This window comes from Apodemus sylvaticus, chromosome 1 (genome assembly GCF_947179515.1).
Source record: "Apodemus sylvaticus chromosome 1, mApoSyl1.1, whole genome shotgun sequence".
Lineage (NCBI taxonomy): Eukaryota > Metazoa > Chordata > Mammalia > Rodentia > Muridae > Apodemus > Apodemus sylvaticus.
This window is the reverse complement of record NC_067472.1, coordinates 181684520-181698098: the sequence shown is the minus strand read 5'-3', so window position 1 is coordinate 181698098 and position 13579 is coordinate 181684520. Positions and strand designations below refer to the sequence as shown.

General features: G+C 54.9%; 1 protein-coding gene across 1 annotated transcript; it reads right to left on the bottom strand.

Annotated features, from left to right (window-relative positions):
* Window positions 1-1416: 1416 nt before the first annotated feature.
* Scn1b (sodium voltage-gated channel beta subunit 1) lies at window positions 1417-11601 on the bottom strand. The gene is made up of 6 exons (XM_052165782.1): window positions 11245-11601; window positions 9665-9831; window positions 7962-8202; window positions 2583-2724; window positions 2109-2180; window positions 1417-2023 (listed from the first exon to the last, which is right to left on the bottom strand). Exons 1-5 carry the CDS (start codon window positions 11282-11284, stop codon window positions 2114-2116), a joined length of 657 nt encoding a protein of 218 aa, XP_052021742.1. The 5' UTR covers window positions 11285-11601; the 3' UTR covers window positions 1417-2023; window positions 2109-2113.
* Window positions 11602-13579: the final 1978 nt, after the last annotated feature.

Below are 13579 nucleotides of genomic sequence, written 5' to 3'. Positions count from 1 at the left end.
CCTCACCTGAGGAGGAGGGGGCTGGGTGGGAGGCGGGGACGGGGCGGGGAAGGGCGGACCCCAGGACGGGCTGCCACAGAGGCCACCTGGCTGATGGGGCGGGGCCCGCAGGGGTTGGACCGGGCAGGCTCAGCTACCAGCCAGGCCTCCCACCTCCACTGGGACTCAGGTGTGTCTGTGACAAACTTGGGGGCGCTCAGAGGCCCTAAGGCTAAGATTCCAAACTGGAGGAATGAGGCGGAAAGTTCTGGCTGTCCCCGGTCCACCATGCTTGTAGCCATGTGGTCCTCCATTTGAATTTTCCTCCATGCCAGTGCCCTGCCCTCCTCTGATCCAGTTCATACCGACATGGGCCTCTAGCCCTTCCTGTCCCTAGCGGGGCCCAGCCCCTCCCCCAGCCACTTTCCTACAAGTCACGGGGGCGGTTTGTTTTGGCAGCCGCTGTGCTGCCTGCCCAGTGACCTCTGGAGCCCGGAAAGTCCTGACAGGGGGATGGGGCCTCGGCCCTGAAAATGCAGCACTAGTTGCCCAGGCCCAGGCCCAGGCCAAGTGGCTGGAAGCGGCTAGACGAAAGTGCTTCCGGTCCCACCAGAAGCCAAGGGCCACTAGCGTCAGACCCCAGATCTGAGCCAGATAAACAGCCCAGAAGGCCATCTCCACCTGCCTGTGGCCCCGCTGGCATCTGAGTCACAACAGCTGTCCCCACACAGCAGGCCACCCGCTTGCCCTCTCTGCCTGTCCCTCTACGTCCTCCAGCCTCAGACCTAAAGCCTCTCGGGCAGGATCACGCTGGTTCTGCCAGGGCAGTGATCCTGGCTCCTCTCTTCCTTTGGTCCCCACCACACTTCTGTCTCTGCTCCTGTCTCGTTCTTTCTGCCTCCGTCCATGCTGGCTCTGTCTCAGTGTATTGCTCTTTCCATCCCCCCAAAACTTTTACTTACAGTTCTCAGAGTCTAGGAAGACCCACAAACCCCTAACATCCTGTTGTTTGTCCTGTGGATCCCAAAGCCACCTTCTGGACTCCATGAAATAATGACTGTCAGAGCCACTTTCTTTTCTTTTCTTTTCTTTTTTTGGTTTTTTGGTTTTTTTGAGACAGGGTTTCTCTGTGTAGCCCTGGCTGTCTTAGAACTCACTCTGTAGACCAGGCTGACCTCGAACTCAGAAATCTGCCTGCCTCTGCCTCCCAAGTGCCGGGACTAAAGGCGTGCGCCACCACCGCCCCGGCAGAGCCACGTCTTAGAACCAAACTCTAAGCCACTTCAACAGCTCCGGTTGGCACCTTTAAATGTGGCAGAGTCTTGCTGCTTGCTGGGTATGAAGATTCCCAAGAAACACCATCATGAGGTCCAATGGCTGGGGTTGAGGAGTGGGATGGGGTGGGGGTGCCGAGGGTGTTAATGAGAGAATAGAGACTCCAGTCCAAGAATCTTTTATTTCATGAACAAAAACTACTTCTGTAAAGAGAGGAGGCCGAAGAGGCCCTTCCCAAAAGACCACAATTGAAGGCTGGTGAGAGAGGGCGGGTGGGCCAGGGCTAGGAGGTGTCACAGGGAGGGAACCCCAGGTCCAGCCGGAGGAAGTGGAGGGGAGATGAGGCCCAGAACCTCCTGCCCACTCCTGTCCCTGTCCCGACCCCATCGAGCAGAGGTGGGGCCGGCTGGCCTGGCAGTGCGTGTGGGAAGTGGCCTATGTGCAAATCAGCAAAAAGAAGGGGCGGGGCCTGCCCCCTCGCCTCACCGCCCCCTCCCCCAAACAGGCAGCAAAAGCAGGGTGGGGCGGCCATATTGCTTCACCCATCATGCATGGCGGTGGGAGGGTAGGTGGGAGGCGGTGGGTGAGGTGGGATCAGTCCCTGCTCGCTCCCACCCTGGTGGCTCCACTGCAGAACTGTGTGGCTGGGGAGACCGAAGGGCTGATCCCCACTGCCGGGGGAGGGGGGTACCCACCAGGGGCTGGTCCCCACTGCAGGGCGGGAGGGTACCCGTAGGGGCTGGCCCTTCCTTGAGGCGGAGCCCAGAGCCTGCAGGGTAAGAAGTGGAGACTTAGAGTGTGTCCCTGAGCCCTCTTGGGTGGCGATGCGCAGATCGTCGGTCCGAAAGCCTTACCAGCGCTATTCAGCCACCTGGACGCCTGTACAGTTCTCTTTGCTCTCAGATGTAATGGCCAGGTATTCCGAGCTGTGCAAGGAAGGCAAAGAAGACAGTGACCCTCCGGGCCCAACCCTGAATAGAACTTGAGTCCCTGTCTTAGGTACCCAGAGCTCCTGAGACTAGAGAGGGCTGTGGACTGGACTCCCCCGAGTCTGAATGAGCGTCTTCTAACTACAGGGCACCTCTGGGACATTCAGGAAGCTGTGGAGGCCCAGGACCTACAAGCTGTAGCTCTGCTAACCAGAAGGCTTGGGTTCGAGTTCCGGCTTGGCTGCCTGGTAGCGGTGTCACCCTCCTGTTCTCTGTTCTCTGGGTTTCCATTTTCCTCATCTGCGAGCCACTACTCTATTCGCCTCTGACACAGATACTCTGAGCGGAGCGACAGATGGCGCCTAGGTGGCCCCCGCCCTCCCTCCCAGCCCCACTCACGCGTTCTCCTGCGCAGCAGCTTCTGTGGCAGCGGCAATCTTCTTGTAGCAGTACACCATCTCAGCCACAAGCCATATGGTCAACACCACAATGAGGACGTACATCATGATCTCCGACACGATGGATGCCATGTCTCTGTTGGCTACAGGGCCGGGCATGGTTAGGAGGTGGCAGAGGCCTTAGCTCAGGGAGACAGAGCAGCCCCCACTGTGGAAGTATGCTTGCTGTGTGAGCTCAGGCAAGTGGTTCAACCTCTCTGAGCTTGGGCCACAAACAAAGTAACTATCTTGGATTTGATTCTAGAGGTGTTACAGTTATTCTGATAGTGGCAAGGGGCTTGGATGGGTCTAGGGCCAGAGTGGGTCAGATGTGGCATCTGTGACATTCAGGAGGGTATGCGCTAGCGCGCGTGCGCGCACACACACACACACACACACACACACACACACAGAGAGAGAGAGAGAGAGAACTACAGTCTGTAATTCTGCAAATCAAAACCCTTGAGGCCTGGCAGTGGTGGCACATGCCCTTAATCCCAGCACTTGGGAGGCAGAGGCAGGCAGATTTCTGAGTTCAAGGCCAGCCTGGTCTACAGAGTGAGTTCCAGGAAAGTCAGGGTTACACAGAGAGACCCTGTCTCCAAAAACCAAAATCCAAAAAAAAAAAAAAAAAAAAAAAAAAACAAAACAAAAAAACCCAAAAAACCAAAAAACAAAAAACACCATTGAGTTTAAATCTCACCTCTGCCAGCTGTGTGACTTTGAGAAAATGACTAAGGTTCTCTGGGCCTCCGTTGCTTCCAACAGCAGAAACAGAAAAACACGCCATTATCCCCAAAACCAACCAACAAACAAAAAACCAACAAGAAGCAAAAGACCAGTTTCTCACGACAGCGCACAGCCTGTCAGTGGGTGTTCTTTCTTAGTACTGTGGTAGTTGGGGGCACCTAAGACAATGACTGTAGACTGGGCCTACCACCGGGCTTTGGATTGGCCTTGCTTTTTATTAGCTGTGCCATCTCAGGCAGACGACTCTCTGTCCCTGAGCCCCCTGTCACAGAGAACACTCCCAGTTGCCGGGCAGAGGCTATAGGAGAACGTGGAGCTCGCGGCCTGAGAGCACTGCCCTGCATTGGCTGTTTGTGGGAAGCCTCCATGCTTCCTTCTGCAGTGCTGGCCTGCCTCCTCAGCTTCTCCTCATGGGGCCTAAATTTAAACTGTAGAGGAGCACATCCAGCCAGGGGACTGAAAGGGAAGGGCACTTTGGCACAGGTCCTCAGCCGGATTTGGCTGGTGTCCACCCTGTGTTCCTGGCCCCCGTGGGAGCCCGGATCTCGTTCCCTCAACCCCCTGCTGGTCCCTAAGGTCTTCCTCCTATGAGCCTTGTGCTTGCCACCCTGCCTGGATGGTGCTGCTGTTTCTCAGTCAGAGAGAAGGAGGACAGAGTGTAGGATAGGTGCTCCCCAATTCATTCGTTCATTCATTTATTCACTCATTCACTCACTCATTCATCTAACAGGCATTATCCACGCCATTACCTCAGGCTCTGTGCTAAATTATAGACTTTGTTTGAGAAGGGACTCTCTACATAGCCCAAGCTGGCCTTGAACTCACAACCCTCCTGCCTCTGCATTCCAAATGCTAAGAGTTAAGGCATGCAACAACCACATTCAGTTTGGTTGTCTTTTAGATCTACAGCCCATTTTCTAGACAAAGACTCCAAGGCCCAAATACAGCTTGGTGCTGAGCCAAAGATGTACAGCCAAGATGGGCTCTGAGCTAGGGCTCATCCCCAAGAATAACTGTTCAGAGTGCAAAGCCACAGTCCTGTGGCCAAGGCAAGCCCTAGTTACAGCTGTCAAACACCCAAGCTGTCTTTAGCAAGCTGTGGGGCATCTCGGGAGGAGGGACTGCGGGACCCCCACTTTACAGAAAAGGAGTTGAAGTGGAGGGAGATCCCACTGGATCCCGTGGGGGTGGGGCAATGGCTCCCTCCCCTCTCCTGAGGACTGAACCCAGACATCCGCAGGCAAGAGCTCTGCACTGAGCCACACTATTGGTCATGTGATGGTGGGGTTTTGCCGTGGTCTCCAGGCTACCCTTGAACTCTCTCTACATCCCAGGTTTCTGCCTCAGCCTCAGCTGGTATCACAGACCACAGACTCCATCTCTGCCCTCTTAAAACACCAGGAATCTTCTAAGACTGCCTGTGGAACCACACAGCAGCCCTCTGCTGGCCAGGTTCCCCAGCATCCTCTGAGGCTGTGAGGTTCAGGGCCTCAGGCCTGCCTGTGTGGTACTACTGTTCCCCTGTGCTGCCGGGCTGCCTCGCCCACCTGTGCTGGATGACCCAGTTGCACCCTGCCACCTTCCACACCTGTCCTGTCCCAGAAGGAGCAGGCTCCGCCCTTCATCCATCACCCTGCTTTGGGATGAGTCTCCATTGTGTTGCGGGGTTATTGGCTGATGGCTGATGCCAGAAACACGGCAAGACAAAGAGTGGGGACAACAGCTGGATCTGGTAGGAGTCAGGCAAAATGGCATGCACCCCCCAGGGGGAGAACCTGCATCAAAAAGCCAAAAATAGGAGCTCAGCTTACAGAGTGTTTGCCTGGCATGCAGGAAGCCTTGGGTTACCCCAATACTCAATAAGATGGGCAAAGTGGCACCTAGCTGTAATCCTAGTATGTGGGGGTCAAGAATGAGAATCGGGAGCTCAAGGTCGAGAATCGGGAGTTCCAGGTCATCTTTAGCTACCTAGCAAGTCGGACATTAGCCCGAATACCATTACATCCTGTCTTTGAAAGCCCCTCAGAAACATAAATAAAAAATAAAACATTTAAGCCGGGCGGTGGTGGCGCACGCCTGTAATCCCAGCACTTAGGAGGCAGAGGCAGGCAGATTTCTGAGTTCGAGGCCAGCCTGGTCTACAGAGTGAGTTTCAGGACAGCCAGGGCTACACAGAGAAACCCTGTCTCACCCCCCCCCCCGTACCCCCCTCCACCAAAATAATAAAATAAATAAAACATTTAAAACAAAACAAAATATATATATATAAAAAAAAAACATGACCTATGGTGTCACATGCCTTTAATCCCAGCACTAGGGAGGCAGAGGCAGGTGGACCTCCGAGTTGGAGGTTAGCCTGGTCTACAGAGAGCATTCCAGGGCAGCCAGGGCTACACAGAGAAACCCTGTCTCCGAGAAAACAAACACATTAGCCTTTGAGGTGTGGTATAGGAATCACACTTGTAATTCCAGCACTCAGGAGGCTGAGGCAGGAGAACTTGTTTGATCAGGAATGTGAATTTGAGGTTAGCCTGAGCTACATAGTAGAGAGCATGCCTCAAATTAAACGCATAAGTAAGAAAATTCCAGAATATAATATAATATGGCCACCGAGGTGGCTCAGCAGGGTAAGGTTCTGGCTGCCAAGCCTTACAAGCTGAGTTTGATCTCCAGGGTTCACACGGGGAGGAAGAACTGACTCCTACAAGTGACTCCACAAGTGCACCATGACACGCGCGTGCCATATGCCCCTCCCCCACACACACACAATAAATGAAAACACAGCGGGTAAGAGCACCGACTGTTCTTCCAAAAGTCATGAGTTCAAATCCCAGCACCCACATGGTGGCTCACAACCATCTATAAAGAGATCTGATGTCTAAAGACAGCCATGGTGTACTTGCATATAATAAATAAATACATCTTTAAAAAAATAAATGAAAACATAATACAGAATGTAAAGAAGCAGCATGATAGAGCAGTAGAAAACGCTAGATTCTTCTGGAAACATGAGCTCAACAGAAAAGGCTCTCTGTGTCCTGAGCACAGTTGGCTGTGCAGGCTCTGAGTTTTGACGGCAGGCTTTACGGTCACGAAGGCCTGAGCGGCCACCTCAGCTCTGCACATGGGCGTGCCCTGAGCGAGGGCTCCCATGAGACAGAGGCTGTGTTCTCCAGCTTCCCGCTCATAAGCTGGGGTGTGTGAGGCCTGGCATCAGGGCTGCCTTAGCTCTGCGGAACTCTGCCTAGGCAGGCAAAACTCTACTTTCTGTGGTCACGCCCACCCCACACGCAGCATGGTGACGTCCCCGTGACTCCCTTGAACGTGCCTCTCACTTGCCTTCTGTACCATTTTGATGAGAAACATTAAAAAAGCTAATTATAAAAAGGATCCCAGAGGCTCTGGCTGACGGAACACAGACACACTCGAGAAACAGATTGGGGAGGGAGTGTCAGCCCAGGCAGGGCTGGGTTCGATTCCAGGACCCAGTCAGGTGACTTGGTCACAGGAGCTAAACTCCCTGAGCCTTTGCCTTTGGGTCCATAAAATGGGGTTGGTGAAGCTCCTCCCTTAGATGCTGGTGGGAGGCTCCAACGGGGGCTCTTTAAGAAGCCAGAGGTGAAGGTACCAGACCCGGGAAGATGCACACTGCTATCTATAGGCCCCCCAGTGACCCACTTCCCAGAGCTCTTCACTGCTTCCAGGCTTGGAATAGCTCCCCGACTTCCTAAGACAATAGGACACAGGACTCCGGAAAATTCCAGTACATGTTGATCAGAAGATGGTCTATCCTGTGATAGCAAGTCTCATTTGTAGTCCCAGCACTTGGGAAGCTGAGGCAGGAGGATCGAGAATCAGAGGCTAGGGGATGGATGGCTCAGTGGTTAAGAGCACTGGCTGCTCTTCCTGAGATCCTGAGTTCAATTCCCAGCGACCACCTGGTGGCTCACAACCATCTGTAATGGGGTTCGATGACCGTTTCTGGCATGTGCAGATAGAACACTCATATATATAAAATGAATACATCTTTTTTTTTTTTTAAAGGACAAGGTTAGGTTATACCTATTTAAAAAAAAAAAAAAGAGTTGGAGGTTAGCCTGGGCTACAAAGCAAAACCCCCGCCTCAAAACTAAAACCATAAAATGGTTTGGTGAAGAGGTCCAAGGCAGCTGAAAACAAAATGGTGGTTCCGCCCAGAAACACCACAGGCCTCTGCCACTCCACTGTGGCCCCAAACAAGGCCTCCAGCCTCTCCACTTTAGGGCCATAGCTGAGAGACACACCAAGCCATATAGAATATTCTCCCTGGGCCCTGGGAAAAAGCTTGGGGCTCCGAGATAGGAATACACCTGTCCGAGGTCACACAGCATGAGGGAGTGCGGTCTGACACACATACCATTCTGTCAGGGGAAAGGCCTAATCTGATCTCCGGTGGGCTGAAGAGCGCAAGATTCCAGAGCCAGCCGGAAAAGGGGTGTCCTTCCCCCTATGGCTGCGGGGTGTTAGCTGGCCTCTGTGTGCCACCAGACTGCCCCCTTCTTTCCATCTGTCCCTCCATCTGGCTTGCCGGCGAGTGACAGGCCCCACTCACCCTTGTCCACCACCTCCAGGTGGATCTTCTTGACGACGCTGGTGTTGTGCTCGTAATTATCAAAGAAGAGGAGACGATAGACGTGACATTCGTAGTCGCCAGAGTGGTTGTAGGTGACATTGGTGATAAAGATGGACAGGTCCTGCAGGTCCTTGGTGCCCCGACTACCGTTCCACACCACACGGCCCTCAAAGCGCTCATCTTCCTCCAGCTGCAGCACCTCATTCTCATAGCGTAGGATCTTGGGGGGTGGTTAGCGATGAGTAGGGTACATGAGTTACCCGCTGGGGCTGTCTTCCATACGCCATTCCCATCCTGACCCCCACCCCCTCAAGGATAGATGATGTATATATGGATTTTTTTGTTGTTGTTCTGGCATTGTAATGTTTGTACATGTGAGGCAGGTATCCTGCCATTGAGCCATACCCCATCCCCTTACTGGGTGTTCTACCAGTGAGCCACGCCCCCTGCCTCTCCCTGGGGGATTCTAGGCAGGGGCTCTACCACTGAGTCACGCCCCCAGCCCCTCACTGAGGGATTCTAGGCAAGGGCTCTACCACTGAGCCACGCCCCAGCCCCTCACTTACAGATTTTAAGTGTGTACAGCCATACAACCTACTCAGAGTACGTTGTTGCTGCTAAGCCCCGCCCCCGGTTTCTTACTGGTGGGTCTCACGCAAGCGCTCTTTCACTGAGCCACACCCCCAGCCCCCAGCCCAAGCTCCGGCATCTTGACAATGGACAGTGAAGGATCAAAGAAGCTGAGATCTTGCCCCGGACCATGGCAGCCCCTGACTGCTCTAACCTTGTGACACAATTATACACACAGTTTCACAGCAGAAGCCTGCCTGACTTCCGCGGCCTCCTTTCTCTACATTTCTTTCCTGCCTCCGGTCACATCTCTCAGTGTCCCTCTCCTGCCGCGTACCCATTTCAAAATATACACGCAGTGCAAAAGCTTTCACACTTTGATTTTGCTCTATGACTGCCCAAGACATTTTTGCTGGTGCCAAATAATCCCAGTGACTTTTCTTTTCTTTTCTTTTCTTTCTTTTTCTTTTTCTTTTTTTTTTTTTGACTTTTATTTTTCCTTACCAGCCATATGCCAGTTGCATCAACTCATTCAGCCTTTACTCAGTCCTAGGGGGTTGAAGCCAGCGAGATGGATTAGCAAGTAAAGGTGCTTGCCGCCACGCCCGCAGCCTGGGTTCGATCCTTAGGACCCATGTGGTGGAAGGAGAGAATGGACTCCTACACGTTGTCTGCTGACCTCCACACACATGCCATGGCATGTATACACACACACACACACACACACACACTAAAAAATAAATGTAATTTTTCTAAATGTATGGAGTAGCGACCATGACCCCTCAATGTTACGGCACTGGAGACACTTGCCCAGTGACTTGCCTAAGGCGATCAGGGTAGTCTGTGGTGATCTAAATCCAAGCTACCCACCACATCCACATCTTCATCCTTAGCAAAGCACTTAAATAAGCCAATCACAGGCCTGTAATCCCAGCACTCAAGAAGCAGAGGCAAGAAGCCTGCCAGGAGTTAGAACCCAGACCAAGCTACTTAGCAACACACTTTGTCAATAGCACTAAAAGCAGTACCCAAGCAAACAAACAGCCTTGAGACCCAGCACTGCCAGCTCCACCCTGCACCCGGGTGCTAGCCCAGCCCAGGCACCCACATACCTTGACAAATTCCTCTGTCCCCTTCTGGCGGAAGGTCCACTCCGTGAAGGTCTCGGCGGTGGTCTCACTACGACGCTTACAGGAGATGCACAGGATTTTGAAGGTCATCCCATACACTGCCTCAGTCTCGGAATCCACCTCCACGCAGCCCCCCCAGGCTGAGGATACTGCGGACACAGTGAGCTCCGGTCAGCGAGGCACCTGCCACCCGAGGCAACACCGGGCTCGCTGCCCCACGGAAACCATCTGTTTCCTTTCCACCCGTTTTACAGCCAGTGGATGCCAAACCTTGCTCACTGTGTGACCTTGACGAGTCACCCATCTCCTGAGAGCCTCAGTTTCCCACCTGCCTTTCCCCGGTCTGTTAGGTGGGAGAATCTGTCATCTTTATTCCCAGTAGTTGCGCATGCTAGAGGCCCCGGGAAACAGGATGTGACTCCACTGAAGTGCCCGGGTCCTCACAAAGCCAGTAGCCTTCTAAGTGGTGGCTCTGACATTGCTTGTCACTCTCACGATGAAAGAGGTCTGCAAAGCCAGTCGTGGGGTGAGAGAGGGGAAGGCTGGGTGAGGGGGTTCACTCCCGTCCTGTGTCCTTCTTCCCCTAGGTTCTGTGTAATCCACCCCCTCCCATCTTCACCATCTTGCCCTGTTCTTTCTTCCTCAGACTTACTCCCTGGCTTCAAGACCTTCACCCCAAGTTAAAAGCTGTTTGCTGTCTCCGGGTCTTGGCTTCACCACTGGGTTAGAAGCCTCTGGTCCCTCCCTCACCCTCTTACCTGCCACCTCTTGTGTCCCACCACACACTAGATGATTAAGTCATGTCTCCAACTCTACCTCTGGGTCTTTTCCTTGTCCCCCCAACTTCCTGATCTCTTCGTCTTCAGGGCTTCTGGTTCCCCTTCCCAGTTGCCCCGTCTCCTCCGCGGTTATTCCTCCTAAGGGTCTCTGAAGGTCCCAGCAGCAAGGCTGTATTCCTCTGTCTTCCCAGCACTGTATGTCTTCCCATTACTATTACTGTTGTTGTTTTAAACTCCATCTGGCAGGCATTCTGTCCCCGGGACTGCCTCTCTGTCTCCATCCCTTCTTGGTCTCTCCAGATCTTTCTGCTGCTCTCAAGTTTCTCTGTTCCTGGCTCCGGTTCCTAACTCTCTGCCTCCAATGTCCCTGTCTGCCTCAGTCTGTCTCTCAGTTTACCTCCAGGTCCAGGGCATGCCCGGAGTCGTCACTCGTTATCCATGCCTCCGGGTTTGTTTCGGGCCCCAGTCCCCAGGCGCTGCCTTCCCCCACCCCTCACGCGGCTGTGGGTGTCACATTGCAGCCTGCGGGGCTCCGCGAGCAGCTGACTCCGCGTCTCCTCGCCCCCGGCCCGGCGCCCGCGGCGGCACCTCTGTGCCAAGTGTGTCTCCCCAACCCCCGAAAACCCCTGCATCTCCACGACCCTTCCATGTCATCCAGGGTCCCGCGACCCCAACGACCTCGCACCGCGCACAACTTCCCAGGCTGGGACTTGGCGGGGCCCGGGCCACTCGGGCGGGGGTCATCCCGAGCGCCGATGGCGCGTGTCCCCCAGCAACACTCACCCAGCGCCGCGCCCACCACGAGAGCCAGCAACGTCCCCATGGCCGCGCAAGGCGATGGGTGCGCAAAGCGCGGCGACAGGCGATGGGCCCCGGCGGCGACTGGCCCGGGCGCGGGCGCGGCAGCTGCTGCTGGGGGGGCGCGCCCCCCCCGCTCCGGTTACCGCCGGGGGCCCAGCCCCGGGGCCCGGAGAGCAGGCATCCCCGCCGCGCGGCGGGAGACTCGGGATGCTGCGTGCGCGCGCGCCACAGGGCGCATCCAGGCTGCGGCGACCCCTGCCTGGCTCCGGACACTGCTCGCGCTCGGGCTCCCGGTGCTGGGGTGCGGACCGCGGGCTCCTGCGCACTGCAGCGGCGGCCCGGGAGGGAGGAGGGAGACGGAGGAGGGAGGAGGGAGCGGGAGGGGGCGGGATGAATCACCGCGGGGGGAGGGCGCGGCCGCCCAGCCTTTGCCGCAGCGGCCCGGGAGGCGACCGGGCACCGGCCTCTCTGGTGGCTTCGCGGCTTCTGCGTATCCGTTGCACGGTCTGGGTCACTCCGACTTCGCCAGACTCTCTGGGGTGGAGAGACCCTTTCCTCTTCTGAGAAAGGTCATCTCCAGACACCCAAGAGGACTTGGAGGACAGTTTAAGGGACAAATTTCCGCCTTCCCAATTATGGAGGTCAACCTTATCCAGTTCTTGGGGTGATAAGGCTGAGACATCCCAGGGACCTACTTCTGACACCTGAGACCCCTCGGACTGGAGGTCTCTGAGCCAGGACCTAAGAGGGCATGGAGGAGTTGAACTGGTCAAGCTAGGTATATATAGAAATCTCCAGACCTTATTCAAGCCAAAAGGGTACCTTGGCATCCCACAGCTCTGGGGGTCGGAGGTGCGGGGGTTTCAAATGGGCCATTCCCGCGATCCCCCGCTGCGACTCTGACGTCATCTTCCCAGCTCTCCTCCCACTCCGTCGTCCACCGTTCCTCCACCCCCAGCACACCAGCTCATCACTGCTTCAGGGCTTTTGCCCTACTTCCATTCTGCCTGGACACCCCCCACCCCAACCCCGCCTACCATCCCCAGGTGATGGAAGGGCTGATTGAGCTGAAGCCCAGGGCTCCAATGTCACCTTCACGGCATTTTCTGTGCTCATTTTGAGTAATCTGCTTCCCTCCTTACTGACTAGATCATCTCGGGTTCTTATGCGCTTTGTCAGAACAGTTGTCAGCACCTAACATCATGGGGGTTAGTTCTGCTTTTTATTATATTTTATTTACTCTGTTATGTGTGAGACCACACAGCAATTCCGTGGCACACACGAGAAGGTGAGAGGACAACTTGGGGAAGCTTCTTCACTATGTGGGTCCTGTATGTTGAACTTTGGAGACAGGATCTCACTATGTAGACCATGCTGCCTTCTAACTGGTGGTCTCCCGCTTCAGTATGGACCACCACACCATGTTTGTATTCTTTTTTATTATGATTTGCCTGTTTGTTGCCTGTACCTCTTCCCCTGGGAGAGGGCACCGTCCTGTGTCCCAAACAGGTCCCCGGCACCTTAACTTCTGCTAGGCTCATTGAAGGGCTCTGGGACACCGGGATCAAGGTGGGAGAGAGACTCTGGACAGCCAGGCGTTGGCTGGTCCTTGTCCTAGCTTCCAGTTCAGCATGAAATAAAGTCTCAGCGAAGCCACAGTGTGGGGCAGGTCCAGGGCCTAGCGGCAAGGAGCCAGGGACACCAGACACCTTTGTGGTCTGAGCTTTTGCGCCAGCACCTCCTAAGCCGTGAAATTCCTTGTGCAGAAAATAACCCTTTTGCAGCTCCAGTGGCCCTGGTGGGGGCTGGGAGGAGGAGGAGGTGCATCGAGGACAGACCTTAGCAATGGACACAGGGGCACCTCCTTACAGCCCTATCAGACCGGTGTTTGTAGAGGCTCTATGAACTGAAGCCTTACTCCGAGGTGCTGTCCTTCCGCTCCGTTTGCAGGTATGAGGAGCCATCTGCAGCAGGGTCCCAGCCTGGTCACACAGCTGCGGTGGAGGCAGGGCAGGCTTTGCCCTTTACTTGTTCCGGCTTTAACCCAATCTTTCCACCCCACCACTTGGCATGTGCCCTTCCAAAGATCCTTCTACCCAGACAGACTTCCTTTCTCAACCCAGGGTTTGGAGAAGGACGCGGCTGGGCTCTACCAATACCACAGATGGTTGATGGGGAGGTGCCTGGTTCAGGAAGGAATGGGGTCCTGTGTATAAATCTGAACATCGGGGGCTAGAAAGATGGTTCAGTGGTTAAGAGCATTTGCGGCTCTTGCAGAGGACCCAGGTTTGGTTCCCAGCGCCCACATGGTGGTTCT